This window comes from Balaenoptera physalus (genome assembly GCF_965194825.1).
Source record: "Balaenoptera physalus genome assembly, chromosome: 10".
Taxonomy (NCBI): Eukaryota; Metazoa; Chordata; class Mammalia; order Artiodactyla; family Balaenopteridae; genus Balaenoptera; species Balaenoptera physalus.
The window spans coordinates 36,463,970-36,487,522 of record NC_138889.1 but is presented as its reverse complement, the minus strand read 5'-3'; the positions used below and the strand labels follow the sequence as shown (position 1 = coordinate 36,487,522).

At 32.8% G+C, this 23,553-nt stretch overlaps 1 protein-coding gene across 2 annotated transcripts in view; it reads left to right on the top strand.

The window, feature by feature from the left end:
- Positions 1 to 23,553, top strand: part of CNTN5 (contactin 5) — a 1,367,783-nt gene that overhangs the window by 555,651 nt on the left and 788,579 nt on the right. For both annotated transcript variants that reach the window (XM_082409880.1, XM_082409881.1), the window contains one exon: positions 20,201 to 20,325. In XM_082409880.1, the coding sequence (XP_082266006.1) occupies positions 20,271 to 20,325 (55 nt within the window). In that variant the 5' untranslated portion in view covers positions 20,201 to 20,270. The remainder of the gene's footprint in view (positions 1 to 20,200; positions 20,326 to 23,553) is intronic.

The window sequence follows — 23,553 nt, the reverse complement described above, 5'->3', positions numbered from 1 at the left end:
AGGATTTTCAAAAACATTCAAATAATTATGTGTATCCTTATTCACCTAAGAAAAGAAATGGTCTTAAAGAGGTTAAAAAGAATCCTGAAGGATTCACAATTAGTAGACAATACTACAGGTATTGAATTTACATCTATCTAGTTTCAAATTCCATATTTCAACTATATCACAACCATAAGTAACTAGATTCACTGAGAAAGAATTCAAAGAAAAATCAGGCTCCCAATAGATATAATAGAAGATAATCACAAACAAAGCAGGGAGTTTTTATGATCAAGCACTCTGCTCTTATTTTTTTTAGCTGTCTATGCCTTTTCATTCTCTTTAAACATAAAACATAATCACTACCACCAGCACAGCAACAGAAAATTCAATTAATAGCTTATTGCCTACAGGGCTCAGGTTGTCCTAGGTTTTTTGCTGACAAGCAGCTATAAGATGTGTGTAACTAAGCATCTAAGAACCATGCCCAGTATTCAGATTATACACATGTGTTAGGAATACACTACCCCATGGACATAATGCTGCAGTAATGACACAGCCTTCTGGGAAATAGCAGACGTAGCCTCAGGCAACAAGGAAGTGGGAGAATACCTTCAGGCTTTGTCATTAATGGCCTAGAAGATTTCATGTTATGGTGTCTTGGGTTTTAAATTAAATGTCAAATACAATTTGCCACTGAAAATGTGAAGTGTGGAACTGTCCGTAGAGACTCTGAGAACTCTGTCTTCTAATTGGTGTCTGCCTAATACTAAGTAAAAATAGTTAGAGATCATTATTTAGTGAATCGTCACACCAATCTGCTGAAATGTGTGTATTTTTACTCTGAAAGTTAGTAAATTCTTGAGGCAGTATTTAAAATGTGCAGTGTTCAATGTAGTATTAAATACAGTGGAACTGGTAAACTCTTCCCTTTGGGACCATGCCACCATTTATGTCCTGATTTTTCTGACATTTAGCAGATAACATCAGGAAATTTGTGAAAGAAACTGGAGCAGCACATATTCCACATATAGTAGTTTTTTTATTTTCCCCCTGCTGACAAGGCTCTGTGTTAAAATAGGACTAATAATAGGATTTCCAATCCACTTTAATGTGTTAGCATTGTATCTTTCTGAACTATCTGTATATTAGTGCTAATTATAAGGTAGTTTAAGTCTAAAAATGCAGGCTTAAATACGAAGACATCATTTTTATTGCCGGTTTTAATTAGAAACCTAAAGAAACATGTACAATTAAATATGCCCATAAAAATAATAGATACATTCCTATAATACTAGTCAATTTGTTGCACCATTAATATCACTCAGTGTGGCATTTTTTAAAATGTATTGGAGTAATTCAAGTGGAAAATGGCTATGAACAAAATTATCACCATTTAAACCACCATAACTGTTTTAGAAAGTGAGTGATGCTTTCAGGTTTGCAGCAATAGCTGTTTTGCTTTGCAGTCACATTGTAAAGTTAACTGTTTGCCTATCTCATTGCAACCCTTTTTCCTAAGAACAATTAATCTTGCTCTAGAAGTATACAGCTTCAGAATAAAATTAATGTAACTTCAGAAATTTATAGTTGCAAACGTAATTTGTAAAGGAAATATTAATGTGTCTAAATTTTCCTGTTGCCAAGGGAGTGATTTGTTTTACTTTCAGAAATATACTGTTTGAAAAGTCTTTTCCTGGAGCAGGTAAACCCAGGTTAACCCAAATGAATCCTTTTGGGATGTCCTGTGGGCCACGGGAAAGGGCACATACACTAGGGCACAGGCACCAGGCAGCAAACCTAACTGGTATGCTAGGTATGTCAGGATGAGATGTACAGCCTGGAATCATTTTCCTCTTTCCCTTGAACCTCAGCCAGGAATCACTCACCTCTTGAACCTTGAACCTCAGTTACGAATTGTTCTCCTCTCTTCCCTTTAATCCCAACTTTCTGAATATAATAAAGACAAACTTTCAAATGTACTTTATTTCCAAAGCATTGTCACATATGTAGTTTTATTGAATCATGTCAACAACCTTATATTAGGGTATTATAATGCCATTTTAGAGGTGACAATATCTCATGACTTTTCCAGCATCACAGTACCTACAATGAAAGAGGATTAGGATACATGCTAGATTTATTCATAGATAACTTGAACTTTGTGACTGGTCTAGTCTAAATGATCATAAATTTTAAATTGATAAGTTTGAAATTAAGTTTTATCACAATGTTATAGTTCATTGTAAAGTGAAACAATTTTATGTTGCTGGTTAAGATGTAAGTGTTATTATGAGACTGTTTATGGTATAATTTTCAGTTAAACACTATTTGGTAAAATTAAAAGGACAATATTCTAAGGCTATAAATTTGTATTTAACTGAAACATTACATTTGAAATAGACACCAAGGCTTTTTATTTACTCCCTTTTTGCTAAAATTATGGTTGTATCTGATATTGTTTTTGAGCTGTTAGCCTAAATCTTCTTTAAATACTACTGTTTACACCTAAACCTTAAGTTGCAAAAGAACTAGATTATTATCAATTAACACTTATTAAATACTTATTATATTGCTAGCTTCTTTCATTTATTTCATTTATATATCCTTAGTATGTTTGCAATGTCTATTACCAGTTATCTTTAGTTTATAGCAGCTCAATTTCAGAGTGATTAAAAGTTTTGAAAATGTACACAACTAACTAGGCATCTAGCTGAGATTTAAAACTCATGTCTGTTTTCTCAAAATCTCATGTTTTTTCCATAATGTTACAAATGCCTCCCATGCTATAGTCACTTCAGGGAACGTATTAGAAGTTTCTAAAATCTTGTAAGAAATGTGTTCAACATAAAAGAGTTTTTTTGCACCATATATTTCTATCGCTTTTTTGTGACCTATAGCCTCATTGTTCTAATCATTAAAAAGGCTTACAAATTTAGTACTGTTGATGTGTGAGCCACACGGGTTTGAGCTGTTCACTTATACGTAGATTATTTTTCAATAAATGCTACAGTACTACACAATCTGGAGCTGGTTGAATCCGCAGAGGCAGAACCATGGATATGGATGGCAGACTATACGGGACTTTTGAGCATTCATGGATTTGATGTCTGCAGGGGTTCTCGATACTGAGGGATGGCTCTGGTTTGATCCAGGATTTCCATTTTTGTAATATATCTTAAATCTTAGATGCTCTTCATTTTGTAAAAGTGTTGACGTAATTACACACAGTATATTCAGAGCTGGAGAATTTGCCTTGGTTACAGATTCTTCATTCTTCCAATTTATCTGAGGAAAAGTGAGCCCATCTCATGAGTACTCTTCTCCTCAGCCTGCTTTGTCCTTGACTGAAATACGTGCCTTGATGGATATTAGGAAAAACAAATTACATAGACAAGACATCTGTAGAGTAAGAAGCTTCTGTATTGAGCAAATGAAGGAGTAAGCATAGTACAGAGAAATGCCCTAGAACTAATGATGCTTAAATATGTGTTGAGTTGCCAAGACCCCAAAGAAAGAAAGAAAAAAGTTTACATAATGCATGTTTTCCATTAGGATTTTTGTTATTGTTTGCTTTGTTGACAATTTGATGATAAATATATCAAATGTGATCATTTATTGAGTGCTTAACTATGCCAAGCCCTTTTCTGGGTGCCTGGGAAACTAGTACAGACAAGATATGTCTTATACCTTCAAGGTGTTCACAAGTTTAGATCAGAATACAAACTCACAGTTGCTAGACTATTATAACATAGGTGAGAACTGGGATACAAACAGAGGGCAACAAAACACAATGGAAGTGCTAGATTAATGTGCAGGTCAAGGAAACATTTTTTTTTTGAAAGATACAAGACTTGAAGTATAAAGAAAAAGTCATCAGACTAAGGAGATCTAAAGGAAGTTAAGTCCTGGGAAGGAGCTCAAACACTGAGGAAGATTCTGAAAGTGCTAACATCTAGAGGCTGTCAGCTAACTGTTCTCCTTGAAGTTGAACAGAAAATTCTTCCTTGAATGGAGTTCAGAACAGCATATCCATGGTTGCCACATAAAAGACACTAGATTCCCCCTTTGCACTTGATGGCCTCATGTTTGACATGTCTGATATGCCTCATTTGGTCACTTCTATTTAAACTTTTCCAGGACTTGAAATCTCTGTTCTGTTATAAATTCCAGGAATAGAATTCTTTCAATACGGGATTTCCCCTGCAACTTTAACTAGTTGTCTTTCCTGTGCAATTACAACCTCATCTTGACTCTACAGAATCATGTTTCTCAGCATTCAAAAGTTGAAGTATATAGTTTTTAGATTTTTGAAATAAAGTAAATCCTAAAATTGAGCAATACCAAAAGAACAGCAAAAATGTATTCTGCATTAGTTTTATACAGTGTATCTTATATTTGGGTCACTGCCTAATTTACAATGGTCACATATTTCTTGTACCTTCTATTCTGAAAATATGCTTCTGGGAAATATTCAAGATATCTGTCAAGTGGGTCTTCCTAATGGGTTGTCATGTTGACCATTACATCTATTTGCACATCTAATATCAAATTCAATTGTACTCTAACTTTGCTAGATTTACAATCTTCATCTGGAAATGTAAGCATTTCTCAGAAACTGGGAGCATTTCAAAACTTGTATGAGCCAATCACAGCAGTCTAAAAATATCAGTGCACAATAGCTCTATATAAACAATATATATTTATTCAATGTTGCTTTACTAGGTACAATATAAAATAAATGAAATGGATACAATTCAGATTTTTTAAGTTTTCCAAGATATTCTGAATCAGCATATTCTGAGATCATCAGTTATTAAAAGATGTATATTTAAACATATATTAATTAAATACACTATTTATACAATGTAGAATTCTTGCAGCAGATTATGTATGTATTGTGCTAAGAATATAAGGAAACCATTAACTGTATGGAGAGAGAGAGAGACATTATAAGGAACTGACTCACACGATTATGGAAGCTAATCATTAGTAGCCAAAGAAAATGAGATAGTTATAAATCTAACAAAACATGTTATGATTTGTATGTTGAAAATTACAAAATGTGGTGAAAGATAACTTGTTCATTGACAGGAAGAATCAAGATAGTAAAAATGTCAAATGTCCCCAAATATATCTATGAGTGTAACATAGTTCCTATCACAAGCCGTGCACGATTTTCTTGTAGACATAGAAAGTTTACCTCAAAATTTATATGGAAAGTCACAGGAGGTAGAAGACCTAAAACAACTCTGAAAAAGAATAAGGTGAGAATCATCACTCTTCCTTATGTTAAGACTTAATATAAAGATACACCAATCTAGGGAGTGTGACAAAGGGTTAGATACATGGGTCAGTGGAACAGAAACAGAATGTAGAAATAGACCCACAAAAATATGCCAAGCTGAATTTCTAAAACAATGCAAAAGAAATTAATGGGGAAGGGTAACCTTTTCAACAAATGGTGCCAGAGCAATTGGATATCCTTTGGGAGTTAGGACTAGGTGAAGAGTCTTTAGACTTGACACCAAAATCACAATCCATAAAAGGAACAATCGATAAATTGAACCTCATCAACATGGCTTTGGTCAATAAAAGACCCTGTTAAGAGGATGGGAAGACAAGCTACAGGCTGGGAGAAATATTTGTAAACCACATATCTGACAAAAGACCTGTATATAGCATGTATAAAGAACTTTTAAAGTTCAATAGTAAAAATATAAACAACCTAGTTAGAAAACAAGTAAGAGATACAGACATTTCACTGAAGAGGATATATAGATGGAAAGTAAGAATATAAAAAAGTTGTTCAACATCATTACCCATTAAAAAAATACAAATTAAAGATACTATGAGTTATTACTATACATTAATTGGAATGGTTAAAAAAAAAAAAAAAACACCAAAGCATGGTAAGAATGCAAAGAAATGGATCACTCAGCATTTCTGGTGAGAATTTAAAATGTATGACCATTCTGAAAAATTAGTTTGGTATTTAAAAAAAAAACTGAAAATGGATTTAACAGATAACGCAGCAGTTGCAACCTTTCTCATTTATCTCACAGAAATTAAAAAGCTATGCTCACTTAAAAAGCTTTACAAAAATATCGATAGTAGTTTTATTTACAATATCCAAAACTGGGAACGATCCAAATGTTTTTCAAAGGTTGAATAAACAAATTATGATAAATCCACACCATAAATACAACTCAGCAATGCCGAAGAATACATATAACAATTTAGATGAATCTCAAGGGAAGTATGCTGAGCAATAAGCCAATCTCAAATGATTTCCTCCTGCATGATTCTATTTATATAACACTCTGAAATAATGTAATTATAGAGATGGAAAACAGATTAGCGGTTTCTGGGGATTAGACTTCAAAGACAGGGAGATAGTGGAGGAGGCGATAAAGCATGAGAAAGCCTTGTGGTGATGGAACAGTTCTGCATCTTGATTGGGGTGGTAGTTCCGTGACGCTAGGTATGTGATAAAATCACATAGAAATACACAAACACACACATGTACACACACACACAAATGAGAGCACATAATGTGAAGAGATTTGAATAAACTCTGTAGATTGTACCAATCCCAAATTCATGGTTTTTATACTGTTCTATTACTATGTAAGATGCTAACTAACATTGGGGGAGGAGAGGTAAAAGTTGCACAGAACTCAGGACCTTCCGGTACTTTTTTTTTCAACTACCCATGAACCATAATTATTTCAAAACAAGTAGTGTATAAAAATCAATTGTAGGGAATTCCCTGGCAGTCCAGTGGTTAGGACTCAGCACTTTCACTACACTGGCCGGGATTCAATCCCTGGTCAGGGAACTAAAATCCTTAAAGGTGCATGCTAAGACCACAAAAAAAAAAAAAAAAAAAAAAATTGTAATATATGATATGCTACTTATTTTAGATTATGAAATTAATCAATCTGCTTAACTTGCCCTAATTTCTTCACTTCACTTATGTGAAAACTCAATTTAAGGACGTCTTCCCCAAAAAATAAAGTACTATCTTGTTGGCTTGGTAAAATGTCAAAAGATGCAAATTCTTATTATACTTGAATGTGAAAAGTATCTTGATTTAATACATTTACGGCTATTTGGAATAGCCTAGAATAGCTATAAATATCTTAAATACAAACTAAGCCTAGCAACTTCACTCTACAAAAAAGTTTCCATTACATGACCTGATCTTACACTTTCCAATTCTTTCAGTTACTAGACTATGATAATCCATTTTTACTCATTTGACTGAAACTGAAGCAGGCCCCTTGGGACCCCTATCAGCTAGTACGGTGTTGCATAGACTCTGAATCTCTTAGTCCTGGCAAGTTCTGGACACTTGTGTAAATTCTCTCCTAAGTTGTCTGTTGATGAGGAGTAGAATTAATTGAAGTGCATCTTGTCTTTGATAACTTACTTACATTTGCAACTCTGTGAACTGTAATAAATGCTTGATGCTGAAATAAAATGAAAATTAAGAATTTTCAAAGCCATTTCACTGATTGAGGGTAACAATGTGGGGAAACATTGACGTCCATTTTGGGTTTTTAGACTTTTTATCTGTGACTCTTCAAAGGCCTTAACAAAGTCAGGTAACTAGATGCTGAGAGTCCAGAAAAGCTGGTGCTGCCATGATTGAAGAAGCTAAGGCAGAGGGAGGCAGGGACTTGGTTTTGCCCAGAATTTAGGTTTCTTCACTTTCCTTACTAGTCCCTATTGACTTCGTTGCTTCTCAGTAGTTACTGTGTGGGAAAAAAGTCAGTAATAGTCATTCAGATTAAAGTTTTGAGATATAAAAACATCCACTGCACTTCCCTGTAGCCTCTTTTTCATTCTTTGTTTCTTTATAAGTCCCCGGTCAGTCAACAACAAAGAAAACCACACTTACGCATTCTTGTCATATGGCAAGTAAAATTCCACCAGGGAGCTACCTAATGTTTTATAATAACACTATACATTTATATGGGACATATTTCCAAGTTTTTGTTTGTTTCCTTCTTTGGTTTAGATATTTTTGTTTGTTTGGTCTTTTATCAGCAATATTTCCCTTGTCTTTAGAGAATTTGAATATTTCAGGCAAAATAGCTTAATATGGAAATGAAGAAAAAGATGTATATGATCCCTGAGGAGATTGCTATTAACTGTTTCAAACATTGCCTTGGAACTATCTACTATTCCCTTTTAACCATGTGCCTATAACAAGACATTATTTAAATGCAGTTTAGCCTGGTGGTATCAACTGCCAGCTGACAATAATGATTCAAAGTGCCAATTTTCTGAGGAGATACAGGTTAAATTTTAAGTAAATCATTAAAAACTCAATTTAGCCAAGACCAAGTGAGCACAATGACATTTTAAGTGTCTTCAAAAGATCCTTGTTTTCATACTTAAATAAATTAAAAGAATATTAAATACCAGGATGAATAATGGTTCCATCTATCTTGCTAGAGACAATAACGCTAAAATCGTATTCATACCATGTTGTTATATAAAGAAAACCTTCAGTACTCAAGATCCTTTGGGTTTCCTCAGTGTCTTCTTACACTGTCTTACCTGTCCAGCATTTCGAGCTCCCTCTCAGAGGCTAACTTTAATTAATCAGAAAACAGATTTCTACTCATCTTAAATCTTTGCCACCTCTCACAGTTTGGTGATAAAGAATACATACACCTGAAATTATAACTCTTTTACACAGAATTTAGTTGACTTACCTGTCCATGTGGAACCCTGAACATGAGCTTTCACGGTTTGTTTTCCAGGACAGCATGCAATAACTCTGGTGCCCTTTTCCATCATTCACACATTTTGCCCTTCACTGAGACCCTATCATTGCAAGAAACCAGGTTTCAAGTCACAAGTCATTCCACTCATTTTTTCAAGAAGAACCTCTCCTAAAATATATGAAAATGTATTCTCTTAAATTCTACAACAACTGTGAATTTAAAATATATTTTCTCATCAGTAGAAAATGGAAAAGGCAACTTGCAGATAATATGTAGCTCTCTAGACCAGGAATCAGAAGACAGGAGTGCTAGTCCTGATGCTGACATTGAATTATGGAGAGGTTAGGCAAGTTCCATCACTTTTTCACACCTGTCGTCCAATCTGTACAAACAGAGTGTCATGTGTTCCTGTGTACTCTGAATGGCAAAATTAGATATTATTGGAAAGTATCTGAGAACTTTAGAAATTGAATTATGTGATAGGAATAGTTTATATTTATCATGATGATGTTTATAATAAAATTCAAACTCCTTTCTCAAACCTATGAATACTTTGAGATCTGGTCTTATGTAACTCACAGATTTGATTCCCTGTTTCTCCTTCCTGGGCATTAGAGTGCAGCCATTCTGGCCTTATCACTGCAGCCTGATACCCCAAATACACTCAAATTATGACTTTTGCATGCCCTTAATTAAGCAACTTAATAATTTATTTTATGCCTTCCTAGATATTTTGAAATAAGGAATTTTATGCTGAGGAATGTGTGGGCAAGTTTTTCTGGAAGATATACAACACGAATTGGATTTGCAAAGGAAAAATTATTTCCATTAGCTGGGCTCCAAAATGTTTGAGGTGGAGTAGTAGAAGATATGACAAGATGTGTACTTTGAGTGAAACTGTGGAGAGCCTCTAATGTTGGACTAAACAATTAAGGTTTCTGTTTTATAGGGCATGCAGAAAGTTGTGTATGTGCTAAATTCTGTGTAAGAGTTTTAAATATAAAAGTTTTCTTCATTACTAAACAGTAGGATATGGTAAATATTTATACTGAATATAAATAGATTCATTTTCTGACAAATTTCTACTTTGTTAGCAGTTAAACTAGAAAATTTAACATAGACATTTTATAAAAAATTTAAATTAGTATCTTACTTTCCTTCTGAATATACATAAACTGTTGAACTACTTAACTTCAGTCACTTCTCTCCAGATTTTTATGCTACTTCATGTATTTTAATTTTATTTGCCTTACATTTTAACCCACAAGACATGATTATTGTTGCTTGATTAAAGCAATCTTTGTTTTCCATTTATTCTTTTTTCCTTCCAATTTTATTGAAATATAATTGACATATATCACTGTATAACTTTAAGGCATAACAATATGATGGTTTGATTTACATATATTGTGAAGTGATTACCACAACATGTTCAGCTAATATCCACCATCTCATCTAGATACAATAAAAAGAAAAGAAAGAAGAAACAAAAGAAAATTCTCCCTGTGATGAGTCCTTTTAGGATTAACTCTCCTAACAAATTTCCTATATATCCTACAACAGGGTTAACCATAGTTATCATGTTGTACATTACAGTCTTAGCAGTACTTACTTATCTTAAACCAGAAGCTTTTACCTTTTGACCATCTTCCTCTAATTCCCCTTATCTCCACCCTCTGCCTCTGGTAATCATACATCTGATCTCCTTTTCTGTGAGTTTGCTTTTGTTTGTTTTAGAGTTCACATATAAGTGAGATCATACAGTACTTGTTTTTTCTGTCAGACTTATTTCACTTAGCATAATGCCTTCAAGGTCCATCTGTGTTGTCACAAATAACAGGATTTCATCATTCTTTATGGCTGAATAATATTCATATATATGAGACATAAATTGTGATTATATGTATGTTGTGATATATGTCCTATATTTATATATAACATATATATTTATATATATCATATATAAATATTTAACATATATATCATATATAAATATATAACATATATATATTTATATATATAATATATATAGCAATATATATAAATATAAGATAATATGACAACTTCTTTATTCATTCACCTATCAGTGGACATTTAGGTAGTTTCTATGTCTTGGCTATTGTAAATAATGCTGCAGTGCACATGGGGGTGCAGATACCTTTTCGAGTTAGTGCTTTTGTTTCCTTTGGCTATATCTCAGAAGTGGAATTACTGAATCATGTGGTAGTTCTATTTTTAATTTTTTTAGGATCCTCCATACTATTTTTCATAATGGCTGTGTCAATTTACAATTCTACCAGCAGTGCACAAGGATTTCCTTTTCTCCACACCCACGCCAGCATTTGTTATTTGTCTTTCATGATGGCCCTTCTTATAAGTATGGGGTGATATCTCACTGTGGTTTTAATTTGCAATTCTCTAATGACTAGTAATGTTGAGCTGCTTCTCATGTACATGTTAGCCTTTCATATATCCTCTCTGGAAAAATATCTATTCAGACCCTTGGCCCATTTTTTAATTGCTTCTTTTTTTGCTATTGAGTTGCATGAGTTTTTAAATATATTTTGGATATTAGGCCCTCATCGAATATATGGTTTGTAAATATTTTTTCCCATTCTGTAAGGAAGAATCAGAAAATATTTTCACTTTATTGAAAGTTTCTTTTGCTGTACAGAGCTCTTTAGTTTAATGTAGTCCCACTTGTTTATTTCTTATTTTGTTGCTTGTGTTTTAGGTGTCATATCCAAAAAATCATTACCAAGGCATATGTAAGCCAATCTTTTCTTAAATTGTCTCTCATACCATATTTTTTTCCTGACTATTTTTTCAGGCAGTATAGTGTGTTGTTTAAAGTCATAGGCTCTGTACCCAGACTATCTAAATAGAAATCTCAAGTGTACTCTATAGCTGTGTAATTTTAGAAAATTTACTTAACCTCTTTTTACCTCACATATCTCATCTCTAAAATGAGAATATTAAATTTATCTCATAGAGCTCTATGTATTAAATGAATTCCCAAGGTAAGGTACTTAGAACAATACCTGGCATATAGTAAATATTGTATTATATGAGTTAGCTTCTGTTATGTTCCTTTTATACATTTCAGAGCTTCCCTCTGCAATTACTTTTTGTCCTTCTATTTGATGAATATCATTTATTATTTTTCTCAATAAAGGTTTATTTTTGACAAATTCAGGTGTTTCCCCAGTTTTATTAAGATATAATTGACCTCTTGGCTATTGATTGAGTAGTAAGAACTTTATTTAACTCATGTCCTTTAAGATATTTTCACTGTTCAGAATTATACATTGACAATTATTTCTTTTTTAGTGAAATACAGTCAACATACAATATTATGTTAGTTTCAGGTATACTGCGAAGTGATCGGACATTTACATACATTACAAAATGATGCTACAATGTCTTGCAACAATGTCCCCATACAAAGTTATGTAATATTGGCAGTATCTCTTGTGCTGTATATTGTTTCCCAATGGTTTATTTATTTTATAACTGGAAGTTTGTACCTCTCAATCCCCTTCACATATTTCACTCACGCGCCCCACCTCTGGCAACCACCCTTTTGTTTTCTGTACCTATGAGTCTGTTTTGTTTTGTTTGTTTGTTTGTTTGTTTTTTAGATTCCACATATAAGTGAGGTTATATGGTATTTTTTTCTCTGTCTGACTTGTTTCACTTAGCATGATACCCTCTAAATCCATCCATGTTGTTGCAAATGACAAGATTTCATTTTTAATGGCTGAGTTATATATATATATCACATCTTCTTTATCTATTCATCTACTTGTAGGCTCTTAGGTTGCTTTCATATCTTTACTGTTGTTAATACTGCTTCAATAAACATTGAGGTACATATATCTTTTCAAATTAGTGTTTTTGTTTTCTTCAGATAATTACCCAGAAGTGGAATTTCTGGGTATTATGGTAGTTCCGTTTTCAATTTTTTGAGGAATCTCCATAATGTTTTCCATAGTGGTTACACCAATTTACAATCCCACAAACAGTGCACAAGTGTTCCCTTTTTTTCATATCCTCACCATTTGTTATTTGTTGTCTTTTTGATGATCACCATTCTGACAGGTGTGAAGTGATATCTCATTTTGGTTTTGATTTAAAGTTTCCTGATGATTAGCAATGTTGCCTGTGCCTGTTGGCCATCTATATGTCTTCTTTGGAAAAATGTCTAACTCAAAATGGATTAAAGACTTAAATGTAGCACCTGAAAATATAAGCAGTATGATCTTTGACATTGATTTCAGTAGTATTTTTTTGATCTATCTCCTAAGGCAAGGACAACAATGCAAAAATAAACAAATGGAACTGCATCAAACTAAAAAGCTTTTGCACAGTGAAGGAAACTATCAACAAAATGAAAAAGTCACCTACTGAAAGGGGGAAGATATTTGCAAACAATATATCTAATAAAGAGTTAATATACAAAATATACAAATAACTCATCAACTCAACACCATAAAAATGAAAAAAACCAATTAAAAAAATGGGCAGATGACCCAAATATACATTTTTTCCAAAGAAGACATCCAGATTGACTGTTCCTTCTTACTGACACATTATTCCAATTTTTTTTGGATTCCATTACTACTATCATTAAATCAACTGAGAGTCTGATTTTCCACTTTTATAATTAATGCTTCTTTTTATCTCTGGATTTTTTTTTTTTTTTTGTCTTTGGTGTTCACAATTTTCACTATGATTTATCTAGGACTTCATTCTTCTTGTTTTTTTCTGGTGTTCATAAATCTTAAAATTGATAAATTTCATCAGTTCCGGAAATTTTTAGCAATATCTATCTCTTCACATATTGCATTCTTTTTCTCTTTATGGAAATTTGATTAGACATATAAGATATTCTTACTATATGCTTCATTCTCTTTACCTTCTTTTCATATTTTCCGTCCATTTGCCTTTCTGGGCTGCATTCTAGATAATTTCTTCATCTCTATTTCTTCTTTTGCATAATGCTAATTCCTTTATGTTTAAAAACAGATCATATACATTTGTCTGATGATTTGTGTTGAAAAAGTCATATCTGAATTCTTTGCAAGTCAGATTCTGATCTTTATTGCTTCATTTCCTTCTCATTTATACTGATTTGTTTGCCTGTATATTTTGTGAATATTGATTACGAAGTTTTCACTATGAGACTTTTTTTTTCTTTCCATTCAGTCTCATGGTTTAAGACTTAAATTTTTCTTTTACTCTTCTCTGGGTAGAGTATCTCTCTGGAGACATATTTCTAATTCACCCTGACTATAATCTTGAAACTTTTTGGAATCCTAGATATAAGGAGTTTCCTATTTGAAGATCCATCTTATGTGGACCCTAAGCTTTGATTTTGGTCCCACTCTCTCAGAGAAGCCATGAACATCAACCTGAAGTTCACTGGGATTTGATGAATAGCCTCACGGTGAAAGTTAGCTTCATTGCTCAACTTGCTATTTTTATTTAGTTTTGATCTTTAATAAGTTTTTCCCTCTAAACTAGTTCATTGAGGCATTTAGAAATATTTTATATTTTGTATTATTTTAAAAAGGTCATGTATTATTTGTTATTGTGTCTAGTTCCCAATTACCAGAAAGGGAATCGTACTCAGAATCCTAACACAAGTCTTGTCAGAATTTACATGGAGGCTGGTGTCAGGCCGAATGATCCACAGTTCTGTCTTCACCCTTTCCTTATGTCTATCACCAGGAACAGGAATCATGGAATATTTCTGACACCAGATTCCTAGAGTCACTGTCTTTTTTTTTTTTTTAGTCCCTGTCTCGATTAAGTACACTATGTACTATTAAATACTCTTGAGTCATATCTTTTCTCTACCTTTGTGTTTTAAATAAAATTACAAAGTTGCCTTGAAGTGTCAGAAGACTAGTGCTGTCCCGTTTTAAAACTTTACTGTACCCTTTTCCACAGGCAGGGTCTGTTGAGATCAAGAGTTCTTAGATTAAAAAAGATGAGAGAAATAGAACAAACTGTAGAAAACCGTGTTAAAGAATATCTTCACAATATGTAAACACTATGAGCTCAGTCTTCCATCTACAACCCATACCACTTTGTCCAGGACACAAAATATAATTTATTTTCTTGTGATTCACAATATCATGATTTACTCTGGTTATGTCTGAAAGGGAGAATTCTGTGTATCCACCTTCTGACACTGCTTCTGGGTCCTCAAAAGATATATGATAGCAAACATAACAAGACCAACACACATTCTTTTTATTTGTTCTTGCTAGATCTTCTGCAGCATTTTATTATCTATTGTTTTGTTCAGGTGCATTGGGATAGAAAACTTCAAGAACATCTAGAATACAATTTCCCATAAAGTTTTGGGTTTTTTTTAATGATTCTTTTCTTTGAGCCCCTTCCTGGCCTTGCTCAACCTTTAAAGTGTATCTTCCAAACAAAAGTGCCACTAGCTTCAGTCTTAGCAAGAGTCATTGTTGAGGTGGAGAATAAGGTACACAGAAAAAGAGATATTTGATCATCTTACTCCTTTCACTAACATTTACATCCAAGTCCTTCATATTGCAGCTCTGTCACATGCTAACTGGAGCAGAACACTTTTACTCAACCTCTATTGTTTTAATTTGCCAAGTAACTAGCAACCTTTATTGTCTCCATAAATGAAAATAATGAAGAACTATTTAGATGTTGATGGTTAAGTAGGCTCACCTCTAGGTTACTCACTGTCACTGTGTAAGTTGTATACTTACCAAGATTCAGGTGTGTAGTGTCATCCGTCTGTGGAGGTTGTACACGTTGATGTAATTAAGTAATTCAAATAAACGTTATGCAGATCAATGCATATGAGTGTACCAAGAGTGAGAGCATTTGGTTCTAAGAAAAAAAAAAGGATAAAACACAAAATAAAATAAAAGGTAATAGTCTTAGACAAACAATGAAATGAGTGGCTTAGGATATGCTATAAAATTAAATGTGTGTGAGACAACTGTATAAAAATAATAAAAGACCTCAAGCATGCTGTCATTAGACAACTTCACATGTTCTTATACCACTCTAAATAAATTAAAAATTGTATATTATGCATCAGACAAGACTTTCATTGAAAAAGACTCATGATGTTGAGATAAAATAATTTTTCACCAGAATATTGATGATCAAAAAAAAAATCTCATTCCTATATAATAAGATAGGCCAAAGAATATAGAGTTAAATCATATTAGTTAAATGACAACCTTTCAGGTATATGTGTAAGATTTTTTTAAGTGATTTTTTTACTAACTCAGTACCAGTTCCAATTGTGTCAGATAAGAGGGTTTCTGGAGACTTTTGTAGAAATAGCTGTGGAGTTCTGTAAGAGATGATGTAATTTAAAAGTCAACCTTATGCTTACCCCAGTTCTTTTACTAGTTGTGTGTCCTTGGGAAAGTTATCTTCATCAATAAGAGATGTCAAGTTATTTAATAGAGGTTGTGTAAGTAAAGTGCGTGACACAATGCCTGGCACAAAGAATTTCATAAATGGTAGCTGTTGTTAGTATTACGGAAATTTAAGGGATAATAATTTTTCATCTTGTATTATCTTGCGCCAAATAATCTACTTACCAGAGGTTCCAGTTTATTCAATAATTATTATTCAAAATAGTTATTGAATACCTACTAAAACCAAGCAGATTATCTTCAAGATGCTGGGTATACAAAGATGAACTAGACAAAAATTCTTGCTTTCATGGATATCACATTCTAGTAGGAGAAAAAGATAATTATAAAGTAAACAAATAAATATCATAACTTCAAGCACTGATAAAGCTAAGAAGAAAAATACGGTAGGGACAGTGTAAGGAAGAACAGTGACAGGACTGACAGGAAGCAAGGGGGTGGCTATTTTAAAGAGAATGATCAAGAAAGGCCTGAGGACCAGTGTCTTCAATGACTTAAAGTGATGCAGTCTGGAAAGAACTGATGGTGGAAAGGTCCAGGCAAAGGAAACAATGAGTACAAAGTATATTTGAGGAGCAGCAAGAAAGTCAATGTGGAGGGGAATGGAGTCTAGAATGCCAGAAGATGAAATCAGAAAGTTAGTCAGGGGCTAGATTAGATATGATCTTGAATACTATATAAGGAATTTGGATTTTATTTTAAGAATAAACTACTGAAACAGGGAAATGATGAAGCCTGATTTATGTTTTAAAATGTAATTCTGACTGTTGTGTGAATAGCCAGTAAGAGGCCAAACTGAAGGAAACCATTGCTATAAAACAGGAGAGAGAGATTGGTAGGCATTAATAGAAATCTCTCTCTCTCGACATTTCTCTCTCTTTATGCACACTCACATACACATGTCATAAACAAGGCGGTTTCCTATATGTATCTTTAAGAAGAAAAGCTAACTTGCATTCAGGTGGCAGCATACTATCACTTGATTTATTTTAACATATGTTTAGCAATCCTATTTTAGACTCCAATTAAGGAGTGATATTTTTAAGTACTTGCCTATGCATTCAACTGCACAATGCATGTATTGTTTATAATTTATGACTTAGTACTAATACGATGTTCTACTTATTTTACTCTACTTGCAAATATTTGCAATAATTCAGGAAAAAATGCAAAGTAATATGTCATTTCATACATCTAATTTGATTATCACAGATGATAGGTATATATTCTAAACATTGAAATAAGCTCTTTTAAAAATTGTTTTTTAAAAAATAATATATCCAATTAGTAGTATGCAACTTAGTACTTCTGACTTTTCAATCTCTTGATAAATAACAGTTTAATGTACAACTGTCAGTTTCCATTAAGGTATTTCTAAAATATACATCTTAATATGCTTTAGTAATATTTATTAACTGATTATAATTTAACTTGGCATGTAATAGGACCTTAATGTATGTCTGATTAATTACATTATTTTATTACTTTGATACAAGGATTTTATTAAAGCCATGGAATAATTGTCTTTTCAAGAGAAGCATATGCAAATTTATATATTTCAGAACCTAAAGATTATTTTATTTACTTTTTTCTTTACTTGAGAGAGCGATCGAGAGAGAGAGAGAGAGAGAATGAGAAGAAAGTAAGCCAGTAAAAAGAAAGAATCTCATTTAGGCATCTTAAAAAGAATGGCTTTGAAGAACTATTATTTTTTGCATTTAGGCCCCAAGGACCAAGCACTGATGTTTGAAAATGAACACACACACACACACACACACACACACACACACACACACACACACACACACACATACAATCACACACATGCAGGCTTTTTTCTCTTTGAAAACGTTTTAATGTAAAGTGGATTATTTTAGTTATAAAATTCACGGTACTATTTTTATTTGAGAACTGAAAAAAATGTGCCTGGAATATAAGGCTTATTCTACAATGGCATGTTGAAAACATGAATACTGAGCCCAAATGTCATCTTATCAGAAATGCCTTCCATGAACCCTTACGAAAATAGCCTTGTCTATCCTCTGGCCGCTGGCTGTCCCTTTACTCTGTGTTGATTTATTCGGTGTGGATCACTCTCTGATAACGACTTACTTATCCATGTGCTCACGGCCGTTCTATCCAAAAGTAAGATATCTGTCTAAGCTCAATATCTTCTTGAATTTTTGCTAAAGATGCTTCTGTACTATTCCCAACTCTTCTCATCCTTACGGATATATTCCCCTTTTGATAGCTCTGTATCTATGCTACACTTACATCGTCCCGCTTATTTGGCTTGTAGCCTATGGTTAACTTCTGTGAATGTGTGCGTGTGTATGAGCATGTGTGCATGCGTGTGTGTTTTCTCTTTGACATTCCCAGTGTATAACATTTAAGTGCTCTGAAAATATTTGCATTTGTTGATGAAGACTATTTAAGACAACAGAAGACATTGTAAATAGAGAGGGAAAGTACCAGTTTTCAGGACGTGGACTAAGCAGAAGCTCATCAAAAAAAGTTAAGCAAAACGGCATTAATGTCTTAGAACTCACAGTCTGTGAAGGGCCAATTTCATCAATGGATTGAGAATTCACTAATTTAAATATGCAGTTTTCATGAATCATAATTGTTGTTCTAGCAACTTTAAGTCTCTAATTGTTATGTGTGAAGTGCTGATTTTCTTTTTTTCCTTTCTGGTAAAAAGCAGTGTATAAATAATAATGTTTTAAACTGTAAAAAGTAGTGATAAGGTCTTTTTTGTGCTTCAAATTGTATTTATTTCTGATATTTACTTGGAAGAAAAAAGATGATGAAAAATATCTTTTTTGAAAGGGATGTCTGTGAATCAACCATTATTAACTCATTAACTTTCTTTTCCATTAGTAATCCCTAACCTTGTAATTAAAGTAGGTTTTCAAGGCTTAGATTTTAAAATATAAATAAAATGGAACTAACATTCAGGTGGAAGACTCACTAAGAAAAGCTTTCCCTCTTTGGGTACGTCTATATTGAATTATGACCTAACTAGGGGAAAAATGCTCATCTATATTTTTAAGATATTTCCTAAAAGATAGAAATAACCTGAACCTCTAAGTCTATTGGGAGGAACAAGTTGCAAAGAAGCAATTGTTATTTTAAATCATCAACACACTGTACAATTATTTCTCAATTTAGTTGCTTTTGGCCAAGAAGGACACCAGTAACTGACACCTGAAAACTCAGAAGTTACTTGACTATTATAGGAATTTCTAGTACACATTTGTCAAGTTTTTCCATATTAAGTTTCATGCTAGAATTTTGTATTTTTATGCTTATTGTATCTTTCAGGACAGATAAAGGAATCAAAGGACATTAATGTGCTATACTGGTTATTGTTATAAAAATGGCATTAGACAAAAAATGTTAAATATTCATGAAAATCCTTATTTCCCTTAGGTTCTGGCTAGCAAAGGATGCTGAGAAAATAACTCACAGAAGGAGGGAACTATAACACAGTACAGATAATCACAGGAGTTATAAACAAAGGCAGTTGACATTAATAATTAAATGAGAAAAATTCCCTGTGGAGGTTTAGATGAGCTACAGACACAATGTGTAAAATCACTTGCTTAACTGATAATTAGTTATGTTCTAGACCAGAAGAGTATATATTGATGTAACTGGTTCTTCTACCTTATTTTTCTAGTCCAATAATTTGTCTAACGTAATAAATATAACTATTATACATTCCCTGTGAGGAAAAATCATCCCCATTAGAACCTGATGTTTTTATTATCTGTAAGGGAGTATTCAATATAAGTAAATGTGATAGAGAAAGTTTATCACTTTTCCAAAGTTTCTGTGTTGTGCACTAAATTAATTCTAATGGAAACTTTATTATGGTTGTCAATGTCCAAGTATATATTAATCTGACCTTTGCAATGAAAGTTATTTATCATTTTATTATGAGAGTTTTGATTTGGTTTTTGTTTGTTTGCCTTTTTGTTTGTTTATTTTCTTTTCTCTGTATTTGAAAATTGTTATCTGTCTCAACAGGGCATTCTTTAATGAAGAAACGTCAGAGCTGCTAAATACACTGGGACACAGGCGATCCTAGTCACCAAGGATGGCCTCCTCTTGGAAACTTATTCTGTTTCTGTCAGTCACTGGGTGTCTTTCAGGTAAAAAACCCACCTTTCATTATCAAATAACAAAAATATATAAAGGTCTTCATTAACTATATCCTCAGGTGTTCATTTAAATTTATATCAGGATTCATCCTTTCAACAACAACAAAAAAAGAGAAAACAACCCTTAAACCTCTGTTAGCACCACAAAAAGTCACGTATAATAAGGTACTTATAAAAATACCATATAAACGTTGACTAAATAAGTGTACATCCCATCTCGTTGACTTTCATTTACAATCTAAACCATCGTTATATATATATATATATATATATATATATATATATATATATATATATATATATATATATATATATATACCTCTATAAAATATGGGTAGAGACATTTGTGAAAACATGAAAAATAAGTGAATAGTTTCAGAGACAGTGAAAGTTAAATGAACATCCTGGTTTATATGATTATGGTTACTTATAAAAGAAATAAAGAGTCTTTAAATATTTTATCCTATCTTACATTCTTTCTGTGCAGTATTACCATCTTCCATGATGATCTGGTCTCTCTTTTATCTTCTCAATGTCATTCTCCTCTTGAACTCATAAACTAACTGAGGGGAATGGAGGTAGGTTTGCAAGATGAAATGAAAGATGCTCAGTTAAGATTGAATTTCAAATAAACAACATATAATTACTTTACTTCTAGTATGTTCCATGCAATATGTTATTCTATTTTATCTAAAATTTAAATTTAATTGGCGTCCAGTGTTTTTATATATTAATCTGACTGCTAGGTGGAGGAAGAGTGATAGATTGTAATATCACTCCAAAGTTTTATTTTCATGTGCTGGCCCAACTTATCTCCCCTAAATAAACAGTCACTTCAAAGGAGGTATTATATAATGGTGTGGAAAGACAAAAATACTCAGCTTGAGTTGGTATCTGTGATGCCTAGATTTGCAGGTCATAAGGGAATCTAGGTGCTGCTCTTTCCAATGAAACAAGATGCTGAGTCTGGAGGTAAATTGTTATTCAAATACTATAGAAAAAGACAAAAAAAGTCAAAAACAAAGGACCTTTCTAATTTTTACATGGGATCTGATTTTTAATCATCTGCATTTAATATGAAGCATATATACACATATTAGTGACTTTTAAAACATGAATTTATTTGCTGTAGATAGTTGTTTAAATAAAATTGATTAGATACTGAAAGGACCACTTATCAAAGATAGTTATTTTCAAAATCTTTCTCCACTTTTACCTCCTTACTTAACAAATTATTCTAGAAGTATGGCTTTTATTATGCTCTTGTTACTTGGTAATACTTACATTCAATATTTACTATTTTATTTTATTATTAATTTTTTTCCTGGTTATTTGTCTACGAGTATTACATAACAGGACCTATTTTGTACACTAACTTGATTGCTATTACAGAAAATGTGGGTAATTAAGCCATAGGTCATAAGCACATTTTATATTGTTGATGCTATTTGAACCAACACCGACTGAAGAAATAAGAGAAGACCCAGACTGTATTTCTTCTCTGTTTTATTTATTCATTTTTTAATGTGTGGATTATCTTGGGTGTGTTTAACTAGAAAATATAGAACTCTTACACAACCTTATGTTTAAAAACTGGCTATTCAGAGCAATGAAACTTTGACACCGTTCACAGGAATATACAACCTTATATTAAAAGTGCACTCAAAAGTAAAACAACAATGAGATACCATTATACATAGCAGAATGGCTAAGATCCAGAAAAAAAAAAGGAAGTAAAAGCAATACCAGTTACTCTTGAGGATGCAGAAAACAAGGAAGTTCATTAATGCTGGTAAGGAGGCAAAATGGTACAGCCACCTAGAAGACTGTTTGGCAGTGTTTACAAAGCTAACTGGTCTTACCATCTAATCAAGCATTTGGCTCCTAGGTATTTACCGAACTGATTTTAAAATTTATGGCACACAAAATACCTACACAAAAAAGTTTATAAGAGCTTTATTAATAATCACCAAAAACTAGAAATAACCAAGATACCCTTCAATAAGTTAATAAACCATAGAAATTCCATATAATGCATTATTACTCAGTGATAAAAATAAATGAACTATTGTCATGCAAACACAGGATTAATACTATATGCATATTGCTAAGTGAAAGAAACCAGTCTGAATAGGTTACATACTGTATGATTTTATATATATGACCTTTTGGAAAGGGAAAAACTATAGAGAGTGCACAGATCAGTGATTGTCAGGGGTTGGGGTCAGGGGATGACTAAATGAGTGAAGGAAGCATAGGCATTTTTCAGCTTGGTGAAACTATTCTGTATGATACTGTAGTGGTGAAAGAATAACATTATGCATTCATCAAAACCAACAGAACTTTACAGCACAGAGTAAACCTTAATGTACATAAATTAAAAAAATAATAATTTAGGAGGTTAGAGGATCCCTGGATGAAATGCAGAATGTGACAAAGAATCTAACAGTATTACAAATGTATGAAACAACCTCCACTTTAGGGGAGTGTGGGAAAAATGGTACCGACTTAAGTAACTTTGGAAGTGAATCTGTAAAACTAAAGGCAAAAACAAAAACAAACAAAAAACTGTATTTTGGCACTGTACTCTAGTTAAGAACTTTATTTCTCTGTGTTAGCAACTCTAAAACTCCTATGCATGGGATTGAACAATTAAGTCAATGCATGGTGGATGGTGGGAGCCAATTGTCTCACTGATGGAGTGGAGGTTACAGATAAGCAAGAGAAGAAGGCTAGAATGATCCATGTGGTAATGGATTAGAGTTGGAGACTTCAATATGAAATCATGTTTAGCTTAATGTAGATACATATAGTTATATATGAAAAGTATTCATAGATATGTATATATACATGGCTAGGTGTACACACATATATTTCTTTTTCTCTGTCATCTGAGAAGACCTAGAAGCAATGTACTGCAGCAGAAACCAGCACACAAAGTGCCACGATCTTGATTTCTAGTACCATTCTCCAATTAAAAGAATCAGGGCTATTTGGAGAAATGGCTGATTCTAGGACTGGGGCAGGAAATATACTTGATCAGCCTAGAATATCTTGCGTCAGAACATGAGGAGGTGCTAAAACAAACAAACCAGTAAACAAAAAACAAACATACGAGAAACTGATGTCAAAGGGACACAGGAACCAACTGAAAGAGAAAAACAAATACCGTATGCTAACACATATATATGGAATCTAAGGAAAAAAAAAAAAAAAGGT